Source organism: Anopheles coluzzii, chromosome X, assembly GCF_943734685.1.
Source record: "Anopheles coluzzii chromosome X, AcolN3, whole genome shotgun sequence".
NCBI lineage: Eukaryota > Metazoa > Arthropoda > Insecta > Diptera > Culicidae > Anopheles > Anopheles coluzzii.
In genome coordinates, this window is record NC_064669.1 from 13367380 (window position 1) to 13390352 (window position 22973).

At 45.2% G+C, this 22973-nt stretch overlaps 2 protein-coding genes and 1 pseudogene across 3 annotated transcripts in view; 1 reads left to right on the top strand and 2 right to left on the bottom strand.

Moving 5' to 3' along the window:
• Positions 1-7850, bottom strand: part of LOC120954840 (LIM/homeobox protein Lhx8) — a 32666-nt gene extending 24816 nt beyond the window's left edge. The window contains exons 1-2 of one of the 2 annotated variants that reach the window (XM_040375104.2): positions 7491-7850; positions 6675-6889 (exon numbers count right to left, since the gene is read on the bottom strand). The gene's annotated coding sequence lies outside the window, so the exon portion shown is untranslated. The remainder of the gene's footprint in view (positions 1-6674; positions 6890-7490) is intronic. The other variant, XM_040375096.2, reaches the window with a different exon arrangement.
• An 814-nt stretch (positions 7851-8664) lies between these two features.
• On the bottom strand, positions 8665-14529 carry LOC120957212 (synaptic vesicle glycoprotein 2B-like; annotated as a pseudogene).
• Positions 14530-20059: 5530 nt separating this feature from the next.
• Positions 20060-22889, top strand: LOC120951224 (UV excision repair protein RAD23 homolog B-like). Its single transcript, XM_040369810.2, has 2 exons — positions 20060-21198; positions 21378-22889. Exons 1-2 carry the CDS (start codon positions 20643-20645, stop codon positions 21992-21994), a joined length of 1173 nt encoding a protein of 390 aa, XP_040225744.2. The 5' UTR covers positions 20060-20642; the 3' UTR covers positions 21995-22889.
• Positions 22890-22973: the final 84 nt, after the last annotated feature.

The following is a 22973-nucleotide window of genomic DNA, read 5'->3' on the forward strand; positions in this document are numbered from 1 at the left end:
TATGACACGGGGCATTGTTTGCATGCGTTTGCATGCTGGAAACCACAGCCGCCCAGCTCGGCAAACTCTCGCACCGAGGGAAACATACGCACTCTGATTCACGGTAGCGCATCTCGAATTGCAACCAGGTAGGATGGTAGGATGCACCAAACAGGATACTCCACAAAAACTAATGCAACACACAGGCTAATGCGAAGCGGGAAAACGCTTTCATACCACCAAGAGAGTGTCCAGATGCATTTTACCAGCTTTTCTACAGGTAGAGCCCGTTCCGGCCCGGCCACAGGGGTTGGATCATTGTCAATCGTGCGATCTGGTGCCAACCGAAAGGGGATGGTCCCCAGTTTATGGCGCTGGTTGAAGTTTGAAATTCCACACCGACGGATGACGCACCGACAAGACTTTCGAGGTCCCGGCTCACTTTATCATGCCTCGTCTGGACCAAGCGGGACAATTTGACGTCGGACATCGTTCATACGGGGGTTTGATGTTTGTGTGCCCCGGGACTGCGATTTCTAATTCCATACCTTCACACATGTCATTACCGTTTGGACATTGGATGCCAAGAAACTTCATCTCCACGAAGCCTTTGTAACAATTATGCAATAGTTTTGGTGGAGAACACAATGTGTCAACAATATGGACCCATGAACAATTGTCTTCAAATTGAGGGAATAAAAAAATAAAAAAAAATAATCCTGTTCGAAGGACCAATTGGAGCTGCGAGACACTTCTGCAACGCACGTGCACGAAACGCCAAAAATCTGCCACTCTCTTTGTCTCTTCTCTCGAAAGGAAGCATGATCCTCTTTTTGCAAAAAAAAACATAACACTTCAATACTTTCAGCCGCAATAATTAAAAAAAAAACAATCAGTTGATACAGGGTTTTCCAGTGGTTCTGATAACTTTGAGATGCTTAACGGACTCTATCGCACGGGAAGTGATACTTTTGGCGCGTTAGCGATAAATCTGTAACTTTACTGAACTCTATGTGACGGGAAGTAGATTCTTTGGCACCTTTTTTGGACAAGTCATTTGGGTGCCGTTTGCCAGCTGGGTTTTCGTATACATGAGGTGGTTGAAGTATTGCTATTTTCAATAATACACATCAATATAAAATTTGCACTATATATGGCTATACACATTTATTAAAATTATGATCAAAGCATGATATGTTTTGTAAATTATCGAGTGATGTTATTTTACTTCAATTTATGTTGCTTTGTTATGGAAGAGTAATAACATTCAAGTCAACTAGCGTTTATAAACATTCGCGAGTGAAATCATCTGCTGTCAATTCGAATGGGTGGGAAACAACTACAACAACAATTTTCCACAACCAAACGCATTCCGAAAATATCGCTTCAAAAAAGGTTTCATGCTGTCGTGGCTGTGCTGTGCACCAAAACATAATAGTGCTAATTCGTGAATCTTATTGCACACAGTATGTATTTAAGCCCATAACACTTGAAGTAGTTGTAATTATTTACGTGTTCCGAATGTTACAGGTGTTTCAATATAACCGAAATCATTGGATGCTGTTTGTGAAGATCGATTGTGTCATCATTTTACAAGCAAAAGTAAGTCATTGCATATCCAATGCCTAAGAGCGCTTTGTCCTCTAATGACTTTCTTATATATACTATACAGCTCAAATATTATAACAGACATGGAGCCCAATACAAGTGCAGCTACACGACGTGTTGTAAAAACCACATCCGATAGCGACAGGAAGCGGGTCATAACGGCGTATGAAAATGGCTCAGCTCCATCAGCAATAAGCCAAATGCTTAATATAAAGAGACCAACGGTGTATGGAATCATAAATAAATACAATGCAACTTGGCAAATCGCTGCAGCTAAGCGTGGTGGCACCTGTAAAAAAAAGTTGTCGCAGGATGCGGTAGAAAGCATTCGAGCCTGGATCGACGAAGATTGTGCGATCACGCTGAAGTCACTGGCACAGAAAGTATTTGAACGACACGGTGTACACGTTAGCATCTCAACTATAGCCAGGGAAGTAAAGGGCTTCAACTACTCCTTTAAAATGCTGCAAAAAATACCTGAAAGGCGCAACACAACTGCTACGATCGAGGAACGTACCACATACGCCAGAAACTTCTACCAAATAACAAGGGCATTTCCTGTAAGCGGATTAATATATTTGGACGAAGTGGGATTCAACGTGAGCATGCGGACAAGCAAGGGCAGATCTCAGAAAGGAACGCCAGCAGTAACCGTGGTTCCTCAAATTAGAACTAGAAATATATCGATAGTATGTGCAATGAATTCGAATGGGATCGTCACCCACAACCTGCTTTGAAGTGCTTTTAAATCGTCAGAGCCATTCGGAGTAAAGACAGCACCAGCTTGTGCGCGAAAGTTGAATGTGTTAAAAAATATAATAAAGAATAATAAAAAATTATACTGAAGAATATCATAAAACGTAGTTCGACCGAAGAAAATAGGCAAATCCACTTGTACGGCACGCTGTCTTAGTATTCGATATCGTCATGATTTTCGTCTTGCTAATCCCGAAAAAGCGGCTTCGGTTGATTCATAGTCTGGAGTTTTGCACCAACTTTTCTAAGGCGCTTTCGTCTCTGGCGAAGTCATTCGGAATTGAACCAGGCTTTTATAGAATTCTCCCATCACTACTACGGACACGAGTGCTACTTAGGGTCATCTTTAGCGGTATGTTTGAACAGAAAGTGTTGAGTAGAAGAATGAATCGGGAGCATGATGTGTTGTATGGCGATCCGGGCCTCTTGACGATGGCATATACTGGCAGGGTTTTGCCGTAAATAAAAGCTGGTTTAAGAAAGCAAACAGCTTAGTTTTTCTTTCAGAACTAAAACAAACTGATTTAAGAAACGTTCGAAAATTGCATTGTATTTTATTCAAGGAACTCTTTGAGTATTGTTTTCCATCTAACAATCAAGATATTTACTACTGACTAAAAAAAGTAATTAATGATGAGAAAACTGCACAGCACGTTTTCAAGGAACTCTTTGAGTATCGTTTTTCCATCTAAAGATGAAGAACTTAACTAATGAAAAAAAAAACGTAATAACTGTTGAGGAAACTGCACAGCACATTTTGAGGAAAAATTCTTGGAGTACGGTTTTCCATTGAAGTGTTAATCGACTTAACTACTACTAATTAATCTCATCTATCTAAACTATTGAATAAAACTATTGAATTCTATCAAAGGAGCTATCAAAGAATAAAGATACATCTAATCTAATATTTCTTCACCGCTTAAACAGCGTGACATGTAGTTCCACATGTTGTTTATAAACCCTTCGCAATCTTCTGCGGTAACATAATTTGCTCCGTTGCATATAGCTTCCATTAGTTGGTCGTGATTAGTGCAGTTAGATCTTTTTACATAATTCTTCCACTTGCTAAACATATTCTCTATGGGGTTTAAAAAGGGAGAATATGGGGGTAGATAGAGAGGTTTGTCTATAACGGTTCCTATAGCTTCCTGCACGGACTGGCTCTTGTGGAAAGCAACGTTGTCCATTATTAAATAGCTTCTATTAATGTTTTTGGATCGCAATATATCTTTAAGCTCATAAATAAAATTGGTAAATAGCTCTCTGTTTACAGGTTGGTTGTGGGTGACGTAATGTACGATCCCATTCGAATTCATTGCACATACTATCGATATATTTCTAGTTCTAATTTGAGGAACCACGGTTACTGCTGGCGTTCCTTTCTGAGATCTGCCCTTGCTTGTCCGCATGCTCACGTTGAATCCCACTTCGTCCAAATATATTAATCCGCTTACAGGAAATGCCCTTGTTATTTGGTAGAAGTTTCTGGCGTATGTGGTACGTTCCTCGATCGTAGCAGTTGTGTTGCGCCTTTCAGGTATTTTTTGCAGCATTTTAAAGGAGTAGTTGAAGCCCTTTACTTCCCTGGCTATAGTTGAGATGCTAACGTGTACACCGTGTCGTTCAAATACTTTCTGTGCCAGTGACTTCAGCGTGATCGCACAATCTTCGTCGATCCAGGCTCGAATGCTTTCTACCGCATCCTGCGACAACTTTTTTTTACAGGTGCCACCACGCTTAGCTGCAGCGATTTGCCAAGTTGCATTGTATTTATTTATGATTCCATACACCGTTGGTCTCTTTATATTAAGCATTTGGCTTATTGCTGATGGAGCTGAGCCATTTTCATACGCCGTTATGACCCGCTTCCTGTCGCTATCGGATGTGGTTTTTACAACACGTCGTGTAGCTGCACTTGTATTGGGCTCCATGTCTGTTATAATATTTGAGCTGTATAGTATATATAAGAAAGTCATTAGAGGACAAAGCGCTCTTAGGCATTGGATATGCAATGACTTACTTTTGCTTGTAAAATGATGACACAATCGATCTTCACAAACAGCATCCAATGATTTCGGTTATATTGAAACACCTGTAACATTCGGAACACGTAAATAATTACAACTACTTCAAGTGTTATGGGCTTAAATACATACTGTGTGCAATAAGATTCACGAATTAGCACTATTATGTTTTGGTGCACAGCACAGCCACGACAGCATGAAACCTTTTTTGAAGCGATATTTTCGGAATGCGTTTGGTTGTGGAAAATTGTTGTTGTAGTTGTTTCCCACCCATTCGAATTGACAGCAGATGATTTCACTCGCGAATGTTTATAAACGCTAGTTGACTTGAATGTTATTACTCTTCCATAACAAAGCAACATAAATTGAAGTAAAATAACATCACTCGATAATTTACAAAACATATCATGCTTTGATCATAATTTTAATAAATGTGTATAGCCATATATAGTGCAAATTTTATATTGATGTGTATTATTGAAAATAGCAATACTTCAACCACCTCATGTATACGAAAACCCAGCTGGCAAACGGCACCCAAATGACTTGTCCAAAAAAGGTGCCAAAGAATCTACTTCCCGTCACATAGAGTTCAGTAAAGTTACAGATTTATCGCTAACGCGCCAAAAGTATCACTTCCCGTGCGATAGAGTCCGTTAAGCATCTCAAAGTTATCAGAACCACTGGAAAACCCTGTAATGGCAAAAAGAAAAGCAGCGTCTCGCTTTCCACTCCGAGATTGATGAAATCTAGCAAATCCAATTAAAATTCAACTCCGACTTCTATCGAACTGGCCAGACAAAAAGGAGGGGGGGGGGCAACGTCATCGTAACCCTCGTAAAAAGAGGGTGAACATTTCCAGCTTTGAACTGAACGTAACTAGAACCAGCTCCATTTCTGGATAATTCTGATTTTTAGGGCGAATTAAATTTTTGTTCAATTTTTGCACTGTTGATTAGTGCAATTCGCGCTTGGTTCTTTGGTTCAACCGCTAAAAGGAGGGGAACAGGGCAATCCAGGCAGCTTGTCAAAGATATTATTTATAACGTATTTGTACGATTTTATGAAAAACACGTCTTGTGTCACGCAAAAAGTTAACTCTCTTCAGGATTTCCTTCCCCTTGAGTGTCCTTACCCTTTTCCGAGTTCAACCCCGTACCTGCTGCTAGTAGGCAAACTTTTTTTCTTCCAAGGCACGTGTCGCCCTTCCCATCCCTCTTGTCTGGGCGCACGCATTAGCTCATTCAAACCGGAGGAAAACCCATCAATCAGGATCCCTACGCTTCTTGCTTCCCCCTAGAGTCCAGAGTGGACTTAGGAAGGGGAAGGATAATTCAAACAACACGCACACACACACACACATGAACTCGAGGAGCTGTGAGTGGGTGACGGTTCCTTTGCAACTCTACCGTATCTTGCATAACAGCGCCAAAGCCATGGGACGAACACACGGAACGGCGTGGATAATTGAACGTAATTCAAAAATTAAACCGCCGTAAAAATGGCCACTACCGAACGCTGAAGGGACACCTCTGGATCTCCCCGTACCGGCAGGGGTGCAAAACCAGCCCAGGAGCAAAGCAGTCCCCTTTCTCTCCTTTGGGAATATAAATTGCATTTTAGGCGGGTGAAAATCGACCCAAAAATTGTTCGCTACCGAAATGACCCACACCAAGCGGGAAGCGCTGGAGTTTTAATTGAATTTTAATACACCATGGATGATGGATCGGTGTGTTTGTGTGTCCGTTGGCGAGTGGACCATGTCCTTTTCGGGGTTTTTTCTTTTGTTTTTTTTTTTTTTGCTTCCTTGCTGTCAACCTTTGCGGTAGTGTTGAGAGTTGTTTCGGAGAGTTTCAATCTCACTAAAGTGTTTTCCCGACTCTTCCCAACCATCCCCCGACTCTTCAAGCACACCTTTAAATGGACCCGAAATGTCAATGCTTCCGGGATGTTTTTTGTTGCCTTCCTCTTTCCTTTCCGCTTCATGGTAGAAAGATTTGCAAGCCGGCACAGGACAGGAACGGAGCGGCAAATGCCTGAGAATGCAAGTTACCTGAAGCACTATTTGAGAAGATCACCACTTCCGAACATAGGATCGTCTAATTTCCTCTAAAATATCAATTATATTTTCTTACATTTTACATCAGATCCTACTCTACTCTTAAGCAATACGGCCTTTTCGGACCGTTCCTCCTGAATAAAAAAAATACATCAGATCCTTCTTGAACTCAAGCAATAAACTCATCCAGTAAAGTATTCAAGTAGATAATTAAAGGCATCGACAGAAATATGACGATGGAAACTTACATATAACTGCTGACTGTTGGCAACTATCTTGCGGCTGGGTTACGTACGCTCCAGTGTACGTTCTAGTTTTAGCACGATCTCTTCAACAACCCAAGAATCCTGCACGGATTCCAACCTAAACACGTGCTGTGCAGGATCACTTCCTAGAGTAGACGCTTCGTATCACCACACACACACACACCACTACCACTCACGTTATACACTTTCTGTTATAGCTGTTGATGGATGAAAAAGAGGGAAATGAATTGTTTCATTCTAACGAATATCACAACCAACACGTGGAATACGGTTTACGAACAAACTTTCTGTACAGGATGATCGTTTCTTGACATCCACTGCTGATGCGGAGTTTAAGCCTGAACTAAGCTGTAGGGCTAATATCGCTACAAGAAGCAGAAATTAGGAAGTTCCAAAGCTTCTCCATTGCAGTGCGTTTAGACAAACCGCCAGAAAGCAGCTAATTCGATGAAATTCGATGAAAAGTCCATGGACAACAAAAATCACATTTCCTGCAATATCATCCCACCAGACTGGATGACAATTGGGACTGTGCACACACTAATGTTGATCCCTTTTTGTTTCAGGCCCAGTGGCGCCAAATTTTAACGTCAGAAGGCACTGTTAGAAGATTCGTAGATTCGTAGGTTGATTGACGTTAGAGCGTTTGATGATCATGTTTTTCGCCTCACAATCAGTTTGATGGTAGAAGCTGCTGTCCGGCGTGCCAAAGCTTTCGCAACACGTTGGAAATTCGCATTCCCACTCGTTCTCGTTTTGTTTTGCTTTTGATGAGGGAATTCACGGAAATTCACACACCGCAACTGCAACTGCTACCACCAGGCAACACACGCTAGCACACTTACACTAATCGCGCACCACACGACAATAACTTCTTCGCTCAAAATTCCGGCTACTTCTGGGGCTATTCAAACAGGGCAGGCACGTCCGGTTCGCGCGACAATCGGCACAGAACTTGCGCTGGCTGCGTCGGCAAACGGGCCCGGTACTCCGGTCCACGGCACACTGCCACACACTGTGCCTTTTTCTTTCCCTTCAAACTGTGCTTGATAAGCACCGCTCTCTTTCGCTCTCGCTTGACACTAACGGAGCTAACCAAGCAGCAGCTTGGGCGCGAGTGTCAGGCGAGATGTGTCTGGTAATGTATTTCCCCGCCAGCGTAGCGCAATGGACTGGCGTGTTCGGTCGCACCAAGGCACACCGATGCGGTGGCACGTGCTCAGTCCGCGCTCGTTCGTGCTCGCTCGCACGCACCACCGACAGCGCAAGCCCGTCCGCCCTCCAGATTCTGACCAGAGCGAGTCGAACGATGCTGCCTCGTCTCGCTCTATCCCAGCGCAGCGCACGGCAATCGAGGGCGCTGGCGCTTTTGTTGGTGTAGTTTTTTTTCTCGTATTGTCCTTTCGTTCCGTTTGTGTGTGTGTATGGTGTATTGCTTTTTTTAATTGCAAAGTGCATATTATTGGCGTTATAAATTCCCTGGAATTAGCTGGAATTAGCTTCTATGGTGACGTTCGCTTTCGGATTTCACTTTTGGAGATTGTGCGGAATGTAATAAAGCGATGGATCAGCAGAACTGATGATCGCAAAATTAATCGATTGATGTGTTATTTCCAGATATTCACGATGTGATTCGCGATATTTTATGTTGTGAAAGATCACGAAAGGCTTTGATTACGGAGTGAGCATCTATGCTCTATGGAGCTACAGTAACTTCGCGGTGGTCTAGGCGCTGGGCGATAATCGTGTTGACATGTTAGCCGAATCAAATAATTGAGATTGACATTTTTTTGGAATCAGCCCAAGACATAGTTACATGATGTCTAGCGGAGCCAAAAGAAGAAAAGAGATCTCATCTACGTGATCTCCTACAGTTGAAAAAGTTCCTATTCCGGACATCTTGTTCATCTTTCGAAACGACGAAACGTGGTGAGTAAGCTCAATTTCAACTATTTTTTTTTCTTCAGTTTTTTAGATCAAAAACCATTCCAGACTCTTCTGCTTTGCTTGTCCGCTTTCCCCCTTTGCAATATCTGGTGTAAAAGCCTGGGAAAACGCGACCACTCCCGGCAAATGGCATCCAGCTACCAGCAATGACCCGGCGAACGTGCCGACAAGCTTCATTAGCAGATCAGCTGTGACATGAAACCGGCACAAACCCAGACATACTGCCATGTAGCAAATCCGCTGTGCCCCTGCTCCCGGACCACCCCGGACGCCAAAACGGACTTCTGGCGGACCCGCTTATGGAACCGCATAAAATTTAATTTCCAGGATAATCGGCCGACCGAACAGCCGCGCACTGGCAAAGGTTGCTAACTGCGTCCTCCGGTGCACTTTTTCACACGCACGCGACCCTTCCCGAACAACAACAGCAACAACACAACAACAAAAATGCTAAAAAGGCGTGCCAACCCGGACAGCACAGCGCACCGCCGAGGCACTCTGCTGAATGCGCACGAACCGAACGCTGCTGCGCAAATGGGTGCAGTTAAAAACTGTTTAAACTTGCCTCGCCCTTGCCCCCTAGCCCGTCACTCGCTGCTCATTTGGAAGGAATTGTCCTTTTTTATTTTCTTTTTTTTCTGAAGCTAGCTGCTGCCCTCCCTTTTTAAGAGCGCTTCAGCTCCTGCGGCGGATACGGCACAAGGGATATCAAGATCGACGGCACGCGTCAAAAATCATTCAAATCCACAACCCACAACTGCTCAGTGCGACCGCTCGCGGACCGTGCATCGCCATACAGTAGGGAAATAATTACATTAGCTTAAGGACAGTTGCGGTTGGGTGGGATCTGTACACATAACGTTTGCACCTACCTTCGGTCGCGTTTCGCGTGCGCCACGTGTCCCACTGTGTGTGTGTGTGTGTGTGTGTGTGTCGCTACCGACAAATCTCGTTATCGGTCCCGAAAAATCCCCGAAAGTAAAAAAAAAAAAATACACATTAAGAAGACGACGCATCGAACGGTCCTGCGGGAGTGTGCTGAAGTGGCGCGTTTATTACTGCCACACACACACACACACAAGGCTTGAACGAACGAAAGTGTCCTACGCAGAGGGATTGTGTCGCTCTAAAAATTGGCCGCATTGACTGGTGCTTCCGCTTTTCAATTCCACTCCCAGGCTCCCGTGACGGGAACATTTGTGTCGTTTTTTTTTTCTTCGTTTCGTTTTCTTGTTTCTTTGGCAAGAAAGTCCTTCGGCCGGATTCTGCCGGCGAAATGGAATCGATCTACAAACCGACACCAGGACAATAAAACAGTTCGATGATTTATTGCCGATTCTTAGCGCGCCTGACTTTATCATCATTATTTATGTTTCTGTGTGGGGTTTCTTTTTTGGAGTTCTGTTTTTTAGATGATGCGAGTACTTCACCGCCCTCGCCGCCCAAGCATCGCATAAAAAGGAGAATATTATTCGGGCAAAAGGGAGTGATTGACTTTTTTTTCTACTATTCGTAACAAAGAAACCTAACGAAGGTATTGCATTGTTTGTGGCATTGCTTTGGTCCCATCTTGATTATCTCGCGTCCTGAATTGCGGAATTGCGTGGGTAATAGATGATTTGCTCTGGCGCCCACAGCAGGATTTCCACGAGCAGTAGCACCAGAAGACGTTACACCGGGTAGAGTAGACCGCAACCAATCCGGCAAGCAATTATTATCTTCCACGGTGTGCTCCTTGCTGGGTTCTCCATCAATTCTTCCAGCAGTTGGTAGCATTAACGAAAAGGTTTAAAACATATTCCAACAAAACCAAAACCAGCGGAAGCAGAGTGGCACTCCGTTGACACTGTCCCATTTTTGCAATCGACACACCTCGGCTGGTGAGTTATGAATATAGATGACGGATAATTGAATGAGACATAAATAAAATATAGTCAGCGAGGGGGGCCCAGCTACCCGACAAACCCGAAGGACGAACCCGAAGGCAACCCGGCAACACAGATGAGTTGATGGGAAAAGTGTCAAATCAAACGCTGCCATATCACGACGTGCGAGGGAAAGCAGAACCGAGAGAAAGGCGAACAAAAAAAAGTGAAGTCCTAGAAACGAAGGGGAAAAAATGAAAACAACCTTTTACTAGCAATTGAGACGGCGCCAGCGACACGGCGAAAGACACACGCCGAATATGAAAGGGGAACGGATCTGTTTTGTGTACCTAGTGAAGGGTGCTGACAGAGAATGGGAAGACCCGCGGTGTTAACCGATGATGGAGAGCCCTTGGGACGCATCGGGACTGGCTCGAGAGGCGGCAAGGGCCGGTCACTGTTTAGCGACGCCGGCACAGATCCCGAGTCCCCGTCATTGCCCCCTTTGCCTGCCCCTGCCTGCCTGCCTACCGTTGGTCAGTGTTTGATGTGCCGTAAATGAGGCCACTCGTCTAGATTCACCCGTGGTTTCGCGTTTGGATTAATTGATTTTTTATTCAAATGAATGTGACACACCGGACCTTCCCCGTCAATTGCAAAGGGAAGGAGGGAAGGTTGGCTTTGGTTGACATTTGCCCTGCCATTTACCCTACCCAACCCTCCGACGGGCTAGTGACACGTGACGCAGTGTGATCTCAGAAGTTTTAACGACCATGAATGAATCACGGGTATTATTAATGTTTTACAAAGATTTCTATTTATTTTTTTTTGTGAGGATGTTTTGTGAGTTGGAAAATATTACTTGAAGCAAAACAGTGCCAAAATTATGACTGTAAGATTTTGCACACTATTTCAACATTTTTGGACAACTATTAGGGATCGGTATAGGGTAAGGACAACCAGCCAACATATTGCTGTGATTTAATATCGCTACAGACGTGAGTTGCTACGAACAAGCTTAGAAATAAACGCTTTGTTTTCCATTACGATGAGTTTAAGGTATCAGTCTCTATATTATACACAAGCTAAAAAACCACTCACACTAACTGTAAGCGGCATAGATTGCGCGAAACTTTATGAATCTTTTCAAGACAGTTTTGTGCATTTTCAAGCGAGCATCATTAAAATTACGAATGAAATCATGAATCTGAATCTTGGAAGAGTTATGGATTTAAAAAAAAGTGAATGAATCATTCACATGATGTCCAACTTGGTTTTCAAAAACTATTCGGAGAGTGTTGGATATCAAGATTCATGAGCCAACGTTAACTATATGGCTATCTGATCAAGTTGACACCCTTTTCAGATTCCTGAGTTTAGGTTCTTTGCAATAGTCGTATAGTTGTATATGCAAAAAAGCACATGTCCTAACCGTGAGAATGTCCCGAACTGTACTTCTCTCACCGTGACGATACACTGAGCCGATCTTCCGACACGTTCCGTTTGTAAATGTTGGGTATGAAGAAGGATAGCACTCCGCACCCGACCAGCAGCAGACCGGAGATCCAGAACGTAAGCTCACAGTGCGTGTCGAGCAGAAAGCCGACCAGATTCGAGCCAACGATGCTACCGAGCCGTCCGAACATCAGCGAGATGCAAATTGCCATCGCTCTGTGTTGCAAAAAGAAAGCAAAAACGTATCATCAACCCGTATTCCTCGAGCCAACCAACTGCCCCGAACTAGCTAGCTTACCGTAAATTCGTTGGGTACAGGTCAATGGTGCAAGCGTTCACCACACTGATGCAGAAGCCGCACGTGAGCAGGATGAGATAGAACCAGATGGCCAGCAGGGGCAGATCGATGAACACGATCAGCACGCCGCAGGTGCCGCAGAGCGCGAAAATAAACACCAGAATCGGCAGCCGGCCAACCGCATTGATGATGAGCCCGATGACGGCAAACCCGAGCGCATAGATCGCTTCCAGCACGAACGAATGCTCGTAGGCGGAAATGTCCAGCTTCTGGTGGCACAGGTCGGACCGTGCCGTCCCATTGCCGCCCAGGCCCGCCAGCTCCTGGATGTCGAACCTGGTGGCGTACACCGCATTGCACACGGTCGTCCGCTCGACACCCTTGCCCTGCTGCTAGGCTATCCGGTTCAGTATGTCCGGGAAGAACATGTACATCCCGCTCGAGGTGAGATAGATGCCGAACTGGAGCACACAGAGGATCGCCGTCCGCTTCAGGTACGAGCCCATGAACAGTGGTGCCGTCTGGTGCCACATCCGTTTCAGCAGGCCCATCATGCTCTTACCGCTGGCCGCCTCCTCACGCCTCACCTTGGTCTGCTGCGCTTCCGTTTCCTGGAGTACGCCGGTCAGCGCGAGCGGCGGAACCTTCCTACCGGCGTTCCACCGGTACATGCTGCGTAGTACGGCTATCGTTTCCTGCTCCCGTCCGCGGGACAGCAGATACTTCGGACTCTCGGGCAGTCCGAGCAGTACCAGAGCGGCCACAAAGCTGGGCAGTGCGCAAACGACCAGAAACAGTCGCCAGGGCCGGTAGACGATGCCGAGCAGCGGGATGGCAAGCTCCCACTCCTGGTTAATGATGGACCAGGCGATCAGCGGCAGCAGGATCGAGCCGAGACCGAACACAAACGACGCCCCCATTATCGCACGGGAGCAGTTGCGCTTGCCATGAAATTCGCCCAGGTACGCGTAGATAGTGGCGGATGGGCCGGAAATGCTGTGTGCGAGACAAAGTGTAACCGGTGTAAATAGGGCTGCAAATAGGGTAAATAGGGCTAGCCGTAAAAGCTATACACAAACGGTAGTGTATGATCACGGCTAAAAATGCTCACTTATCTGCATGCATGTATGGCACTCATTTGAAAACAACAAATCTTAATGGGGCTAGGGTAGGGTAGCATTTGACGTAATGTGACTATCTTATAATGAATGAATGTAAATGAATTCGCTTCAAGTGGGCCACTTGCGGTCCGTTGAATTTTAATAAATAAATAACAAATAACAAATTTGGAGAGCCCGCCCAGCACGTGCGCAGCTTGCTGCAGGCAGATAAGGTCGTCTACAGTCATGCTACTTACAAAAATCCCGTCAAGAACCGCATCACGGTGATCAACCAGAAGTTGGTGGTAAGGCTAGAGAGAGCCGATGAGGCAAAGGCAAGAAACAGCGTTGGCAAAATGATTGCCCGCCGGCCACGTGTATCCGCCAGAAAGCCCCAAAGATGCGAGCTGCAAATGATGCCCGCGAACGAGATTGCACTCAGCACGCCCTTCTCCCTGGTGGTCAGCAGCAGGTCGCACTCGGCCACTGGCAGCACGTAACTGATGCCAAGCGTTTCGAGCAGCACGGCAGCCAAGATGATGCCGGAAATGGCGATCAGACACAGATTGTACAGCCCAAACTCTGAAGAAAAGGTTCATCATTAGATTGGTTCAGTGCGATGCTAGGGTATCTCTCAACGCTCGTTGAAGTCTTACTAGTCATTAGGAATGCCTCCTCCAGCTTTACGGGACGTGCCTGGGCAGAGGGCAGTGTCTTCGATTCTAAACAATAAAGATATTCACAATTGTAAACATATCGCACACTCTAACATGTCTAGCCTTGCGTACCTGTCGGTTTAGTGTCCATTATATCGCCTCTAGAATGTGATAGATGACGCTATTGTCCAATGAATGTATGTCGACTTTTTTGCGAGCCAAATAACACTGACTTGGTTTTGTTGAAGTCACCTCTTTATATCCGAGATGTCCACGCCGTCGCCCGTGCACGGGTTCAATAAAAAAGCGAACAGTTGTTGTAAATCTTCACCTAGTTCCTTCTCCATCAGCTGTGCTTGGATAAAGCGTCGTAGATTACACCGGTGAGCGAACGCCACACCAGCTGAGTAAGATACCAACTACAAGATTGTCTGCCCAGTTGACTTAACAACAACTACGGTGTTACGGATATACCTTTTGCACGAAGTACGAAGGGAACAGACTTCCAGCTACGACCACGATGGTCTAATCCCAACTATTCCCTGTCGGGCAGGCAGACTCATGGTTCATCCTCCTATCATGATCGCATAGATTGTGTGTGGTGTAGCTGTGTGCGTATGGCGATATGGGATACCGAGAATGGTACAAGCTCCACAATGCCGTTGCTAGTAGACCACTGTATATACAAGAGCCTAGGCATAGTGTCGGGAGATTCTCGCTAGCAAACGAAGCCAATAAAGAACACGTGCAGACTGAGGGGCGCCTTGGTGTCATGTATAGAGTGATGGTGGTGCTCCAAACAAATTCTGAAAAATGTACTACCATCTTTTCAGCTTCTGCTGATTGTATCAAGTTAACACTTTGTACACGCTTGACGACAAAGATATGTATTTTGTGAGAGGATGTTAACCAGGCGCACAATTCCAAGGGGTCCCGTGGTACAGTCATGAAAACGCACGACTTAACTACAAGCCCATCGTGGGTTCAAGTCTAGAATCTGTCCGTCCCTCCGTAGCGACAGTTGAATATCTGTCTATGTGGCGCTTCTTCCTTACTTCTCTCATGATTCAAAAATTACTGAAGATATTTTCAGATAGTACAAAAGCCTTAAAGACTAAACAATTATCGACACAAACATGTAACATGTAGTAACTATCAATAAGCTTTACGAACAAGTAATGCCATGTCCGGCAAATTGATAACTGATTTCTTAAGAAAAAGCTCCTTGACAACCGTTGTACAGGAGGTCTCCGAGATACACGGTTAATGGGGACCGAAAACGACCGCAAAATACCGCGTATCTCGAATTTCCGCGTAAGTCGAATCTCGCGATTTTCAGCTAAAATATCACTAATTTTCGTGTAATGTTGCAAGTAGGGGGCGATTTAATCACTTTATGAATTATCTGATATGATTCTGACTGAATATAACAGTTTTAAACCTTTTGAAATAGTTTTTAACATTCGATCAAAACGGAAATTATTTGGCAATTTACAATTGATGTGTGAAATCAGTACAATTTGTTCAAAGAATTGTCAAATTTAGAAAACCGCGTATCTCCGAATCCGCGTATAAGAGGTACCGTGTATCTCGGGGACCGCCTGTACCCGTAAAAACAACAGTGTGTTCTTGTGACTTTTTTAATCTTGTTACTTGTAAAAACTAGAATCAAATTTTGTTAAATATTCGCTTCTGTTTTAAAATTTCCATCTCATTCTCGTAGATTAATGATTTACCTAGCTTTATCTTCCCAAACACAACAATTCTCACCATTAAATATAACAAATTTACGAAAAACATTCCATATTTTTCTAACTATGCAAAATAGAGGTACGTAAAATAGTGATATGGTTCATACAGTCGTCGTATTGTCTTCTTATACCATTTTTCATTAAAATAGGTTGCAATAGCGCAGGGGTCTCCAAACTTTTCAGTTCGCGGGCCGCATTACTTCACATATCATTGAGTTAAGGGCCATTTTTTCGTTGCCTGTAGTTATTGTGAACGTTTAAATTTCGTCTTTATAAGAAAACACGACCATAATATACAAAACTTATATAGCTTTCTATTAATGAAGCATTGTCTACGTCTCTGAAAAGCAACAATTTCATTTTCTTCAAAAATAGTCACAAAAATTAGCTATTTATTTAGATCTTTACTAAGTTGCCACAGGCCGCATAATAGGCTCTCGAGGGCCGCATGCGGCCCGCGGGCCGTAGTTTGGCGACCCGTGCAATAGCGCATCATAATATTTGCAGTCGCCGCCCTTTTATTGACCTTTTATTGACTTGCGTCGTGTGTGAAACCTGTTGCGCTTATTTTTTGTTTGGATTTGGAAAGCGTTGGTCATACATTCAACATACAACAGACTTTTATTTCAGGTAATCATTTTTTCAATGCCAGCATCAATCAATCGATTCAATGAAATGTATACCTCAACTGACCGAAAGTAAATATATTCGCAACATTCCCCTAGTGTTCACGAATATTTGAAGTAAATTGACCTCTGCGTAATTTTTCCTTGAGTCCTCTGCAAAACCTGCTGGGCCACTTTCACTTTGAATATTTTTGAAAGCGCTGATCATACATTCCAAAGAGTGTTGGCTATCGTTTCTGTAAATCAAATCTCGAACATTAGCGTCAATCAATAGATTGAATGAAATGTGTAGCTAATCGGAGTGACAATAAATATATGGCTGTAGTCAACCCAGGCCTAGAAGGTCAATCACATAGGTAGTATCCGTATGTGAATCCATACTAGAAAGAAAGGGAAGAAGTACGACTGACGTTCTATATCGAATCGAAAAGAACGCTGAGAAAATCAGGTTCTCATTGAACCTTTATACTTAGTTTGAGTTGTGTGATTGCTAATGAGACGCATGAGGCGAGGTATGATTTAGTACGTTCGTCTGATATGAACCAATGAGTACCTGGTGGGAGGGTAAGCTTAATTACTTGTACTTTTATTTGCCTTAGTTGAGGGTTACATAATAGAATGTTTCAAGTGAACTGCGCGAGCGTTCCGGCAATTTCAATTGATCACACCAACCTGATACATCAAACAATTCCGATCGTTCCGATTGATCCGAGCATTCGATTCCTTCTTTCCTTTTTCGATCGTTCTGACAATGCCAGTTACCGGGTATTTGCTAATGTCCACTTTATGCAGTGACGGGGTTCAAGTATATCCACTTCATTGCTTACACGCTGGACCTTTTCCAATTCAGGGCGAATCATTCACCTCAAATACTCGCTAATACACTCGCCGAACCGGAATCCAACGAGCGGCATGTGCCAATAATATCGAAAAACCATCGAAAACCTCATATTTACTACTAAGTTCCACCCGTTTCAAAAGAGATTCTAGAGACGATTCTAATATCTCAACTCGTTTCGTTCGTTCCGACTATAGATGGGTTCTCCGGATCGCACCCACGGTTCCGTTTCTGTTCTGGCTAGGTTGATTCCGATTCCATCTCCAGAGACATGGAATCGTTCAGAACCATTCGGAATCGTATGAAGTTGACTGGAATCGTCCGGAATCGTAGTCACAATTCTGTCAAATATGCCCTCCACAAAATGTTTGAAGCATTGGTGGAACCTCTTTGTATACCGGTAACAAAAGGGTGTTTGTCCTTTTGACGGTGTTCAAGTGTTTCGAGGTGTTCGGTAGGGCGTTCGGCAGTAAACTTCAGTTCTCAAGATTCTGAAATGCAAAACTTATCATTTTTTTTAAACATTTTTTCCGTTGTTTTCGTTTTATGGACAAGAAAAAGAAAAGCATCATATTCTAAAATTATACGAACTAAGGCACACTACAGTTAAACAAAAAGAACCATTGAAGTCAAGAAGTAGTAGTACCTACTAGTGATGTGCTCTCTGGAGCGCACCCACGACTCCGATCCGATTCCGACCGACTCCGACCAACTCCTAACGACTCCGGACGACTCCGACTCCGAATGACTCCGGACGACTACGGGCGACTCCGGACGACTCCGGGCGTCTCTGAATGACTCTGGGCGACTCCGAACGACTCCGACATATGTTCGATTTATCTAATTGTGATTTACCTAACTGTGACTTATTGGTGTAGCCTTTGCAGATATGTTTGCTTTGTCCATTCAGTAATCGAACGGGCATGTTGTTAAAGTCGTACGGCTTCAGAACTACAACTATGTTCTTAATAATGGCAGTGCGTAACTCTAGATCAAATCGCCTTTAGCCTTTAGATCAAATCAAATCTTATTTTTGCTTAACGATCCACGCAGCCATGCTGGCCTTTGCCGGCACACTTATATTGCCGGTGTACTAAGAGGGTATACTTGCCAGAGGCGCAACGCAATGATGCATAAAGTGAAAGATATATCAAATGTGTCTTCTCACATGCACCAATATTAGCCGATTACGTTTCCAGGCAATTCCGACGCTTCCAACGATTCCGGACAATTCCAGGCGATTCCGGCTGGTCAGATTTAACCTACCGTTTAGAACTGGGTCCGAAATGTGTTGGAACCGTACGGAGTCCGTTCCAATTTTTCATGATATTTGCCCAGCTCTAGTTCCGACCGTTCAAATCGTACGATTCGTTCCAAACGTTCCGACCGAATCTTGTAGGTTTGAAATGTCGAATCTAATTCCGATGGTTCCGATTCCGAGCTAACCATACAGGGTTTGCCACGATTTATTGGTTGGTTCCCCTCATTTTTTGGTTGCTCCCCATATTATTTGGTATGTTCCCACGATTTATTAATTGCTTACCAGAATTGGTTGGTCTAATTGTAATGATATCTAATCGAACGATACCAATGCATTATGCATGAATAAATCGTAAGACAGGCCCAAACAATTATGGGAACCAACCAATAAACCCTGTAATGTCCGTTCTGATTGTTTCAACCGTTCCAATCATTATCTTCTACATTTCCAAACAAAATTATTCGTTCGCTTTCTTTTAGAAAACAAACGGGTACAGTTCCTTTCCGTTAACATTGAAATATTTCCGTATCTTTCCTTTATAATTATGAGACATAAAATCAATGAAAAATAGGGCCTCTATAAAATGCATGTCATACAAACTCATTAACAAACAGCTTTCGTCTATTTTCCGGTTTAAAGCATTAAAAAAACACGCATTTCCTGTCGCGCCAACTGCCCTCTACTGTCCGTAACGGCTTTTTGTAGGTTCGAATTTGAACGCACTGCTCGAACGGCTGTTCGAGTGGCGTCGCGCCCGAATACTGCAGATTGACAGTTGACAGCGAGTGACGCAGAAAAAAAGGAAAGAAACAGGAAAAGGAAGGAAAGATTGAACCAACAAAAAAAAAGCACACAATACAGGTGTCCCCCGAGAAACAACTGTATTTGGGACCGAAAAAATGGCCCAAAGCAAGGCGTAAGTCGAAAAAGTCGTATGTCGAATATCTATGAATGTAAAGTTTATAACCGAAGTTGAAGAGTTTGAATTTATGATATCGTGTATATTATTTACAATAATGTTCGATAATGTAATAATTATACTCCAAAAGCCGTACACAATATAGATATTCAAGATCGGGTTGTTTTGGAATCTTTGGAAATGTGTGTACAGGCGGTCCCCGAGATACACGGTACCTCTTATACGCGGATTCGGAGATACGCGGTTTTCTAAATTTGACAGTTCTTTGAGCAAATTGTACTGATTTGACACATAAATTGTATATTGCCAAATAATTTCCATTTCGATCGAATGTTAAAAACTATTTCAAAAAAGTTTAAAAATGTTATATTCAGTCAGAATCATATCAAATAACTCATAAAGTGACTAAAACCGCCCCCTACTTGCAAAATTACACGAAAATTAGTGAAATTTTAGCTGAAAATCACGAGATTCGACTTACGCGGAAATTCGAGATACGCGGTATTTTGCGGCCGTTTTTGGTCCCCATTAACCGTGTTTCTCGGGGACCGCCTGTATAACGGTTATCAGCCCAGAAATTCAAAAAAATACATCAATTTCTTGTCAATGACAACTTTTAACCGTCAAAATCAAATTCGTCGTATCTGCGAATCGTCGTAACTCGAGGGGGTCGTAACTCGGGGCACGCCTGTACATGGACGGGCGAACTGTCAGAGGGAATTTCTGAAAATCATTTTCTACCTCTTGTGCTTCTTCTTCCTCCTCGCAGTAAAGGGCAAATAGTGCGAGAACGCGTTTTCGCAGTGCACAGTGCACACGGTGTTCGTGCAGAGTCATCCCGAAAGCGAAGCAAAAAAAAAAAGGAGCAAACCCGTACGTGGGTACGTGCGTGTGTGAGGTAAAAGACGAGCGAGCGCAGGCGGCAGAGGGCATTTTACTTCCGAAAACCCTTGCTAGAACGAGCCAGAACGGGAGCCAGCTGGACGGCGACGGCGACAAGCAGAACTTTCCTTTACATTCGTGGCAACAGCCCGTCGAGCCCGTTCTTTGTGTGTGTGTGTGTGTGTGTGTGCACGCATCGTGCCGTTGTGTCTGATTGCGTGCGTGCGCCCGCGTGTGTGTGTGGTTCTGTGGTGAAACACCAGGGGGCTTCTGGGAAGGCGTGTAAAGGCCACGGCCAAAACAGCAGCGCGTTAGCAAACAAGAAAAGTCCGGGAACAGCCACGCGCCCAACATGAAGATCACACTGAAAACACTGAAGCAGCAGACGTTCTTCGTCGAGGTGGACGTGGAGCAGGACACAGTGCGGACACTGAAGGAGAAGCTGCACGCGGAGAGCGGGCTGGCATACCCGGTCGACCGGCAGCGGCTGATCTATCTCGGCAAGATCATGGAGGACGACCATCTGCTCAGCCAGTACAAGCTGGACGACAAGAAGTTCATCGTGGTGATGAGCAAAAAGCCCCCGGCGGACGAACCGGCGCCGGAGCAGAAGGAGTCGGGCGATGGCAAGCCGGCCGACAAAGACACAGCCGCTGGCAGGGGCGAGGGCACGGGCGAACCGGCCACCAGCGCGTCCAAACCGTCCACAGGCTCCGCCGTCACCGCCACAGCCAGCAGCACCGCCACCCCATCACCAGCACCAGCAGCAGCAGCCGGTGCCCCATCAACCGCCAGCGATCAAAAGACAGCGGCCGCCGCCAGCCCGGCGGCGGACAGCAGCAACCCGACCAACCCATCAACCGATGCCGTGCCGGAGGAGATGCGTATCAACATTCAGAGGCTAACAGGTAAAACAAAACACAGGGCAGGAGATGTGGGGAGGGGGAGAGGGGGTTCCTTTGTCTCCTCGGAGGGAAATATCTCGCATTGGCCTAGACCGGGTTTTCTGACCTTCCATCCGTCATCCGTCTTTGTGTGTGCGTGCTGATGTCATCTTTTCTCTTTGTTCACCTTTTGTTCTCGCCAGAGATGGGCTACCCGGAACAGAGCGCCCGGCTTGCGCTGGAAATTTGCGCCAACATTCCGGACCGGGCCGTCGAGTACCTGCTGTCGGAGATGGGCGGCGGCAGCGACATGTCGTTCGCGCTGACAGCCGCCGCCCAGCTGCAGCAGCAGCAGCAGCAGCAGCAGGGACAGGGTGCCGGTATCGGTGGTGCGGCGGCGGCCCAGTCGGGCGACGCCAACCCGCTCGCCTTCCTGCGCGACAATCCCGTGTTCGAGGACATGCGCCGCATCCTGCGGGACGATCCGTCGATGCTGCCGTACCTGATGCGCCGGATGCAGGCGAGCAACCCGGACCTGCTGAACATCATAGCCGAGTATCAGGACGAGTTTCTGGCGCTGATCAACGAGGGCAGCAATGCGGGCGGCCAGCCGGCCGGCCAGCCGATGTCGCGCGAGCTGGAGAGCATTGCGGCGGCGATGGTCAACAGCCTGACGCCGTCGGACATGGACGCGATCGAGCGGCTGAAGGCGCTCGGCTACCCGGAGCACCTCGTCATCCAGGCGTACATTGCGTGCGAGCGGGACGAGTACGATGCGGCCATGTTTCTGGTGACGCAAACGCTCGACGAGGAGGAGTAGGGCGGGCGGGCGGCTTGAGACCGACGGGCAGCCCGGCAGCATGGACACACACACGCACACAAACGAACAGCCCCCGTTTACGCGAGAGAAGAGAATGACAGGAGTCGGGGTGGGGCCATCGTTCAACGGTTTTTTTTAAATTCCACGTGATGCACGGAAAAATATATTTTGGATTTTGTAATTATTCACCAAGAAGGGCGTACCCTGATATGTGTGTGGGCGTATGTGTGCGTGTTTTTGTGCCCATGTATGCGGCGGGCGCGTGTGTGTGTGTTGACGATGTTTCAAATTTTTGCAACCCTTTGTGTATCATCACTTACATTTTTAATTCATTTATTTGTAACCCCATCCGGGCAGGCAGGAAAACAGATTCAAATGGAAACAAAAAACAAAAACTAGCGCAGCGCCCCCTCTGTTTAATGACTGAGACGACAGACGTCTTGCGATTGGGAAAATCATCCCCTCCTCTCCCTCCTTTTCTCAGCAGCTAAGAAAAACACAGCTTTTGCGAAGAAAGGGAGAGAGCGCGGGAGAAGAAAAAACACAACGATGGGCAAAACGGGGCCGATTAGAGGTTTATCTAAGACCATCTGGACCCATGGAAAAACGAAGCGATTAAACGATGTTAGCGCGAAACGGATGGGCACCAAACATTACGGTTCTTTCTTTTTGTTTTTTTTTCCCCTTCTCGTTGGTTTGTACCACAAATATTCCCAACAACAACAAAATACACAATCTAAAAAACCAAATTTCTCTCTCTCTCTCTCTCCTTGTAACGGCAACAACAACAAAAAAACAAACCAAGAAATTGCACTACTTACGCATTTTGCCCCTATTTCCCCGGGAGTTTATGTTTAAAATAAAAGCTCTGAATTCTGGTTCGTCCAAGAAGCAACTCGTTTTCGTACGCTTTTGTCGCTTATTTATTTATTTACTCCATTAATTGCATCTGGCTTCCGCAGCCCTCATACAATGCTTA

What these genes read in the sequence shown, in the direction of transcription:
- LOC120951224 (XM_040369810.2), top strand. Translation starts at nt 20,643, where the DNA reads ATGAAGATCACACTGAAAACACTGAAGCAGCAGACGTTCTTCGTCGAG. An exon ending in CAACATTCAGAGGCTAACAG is followed by an intron (nt 21,199 to 21,377) that starts GTAAAACAAAAC and finishes TGTTCTCGCCAG; the next exon opens with AGATGGGCTACCCGGAACAG.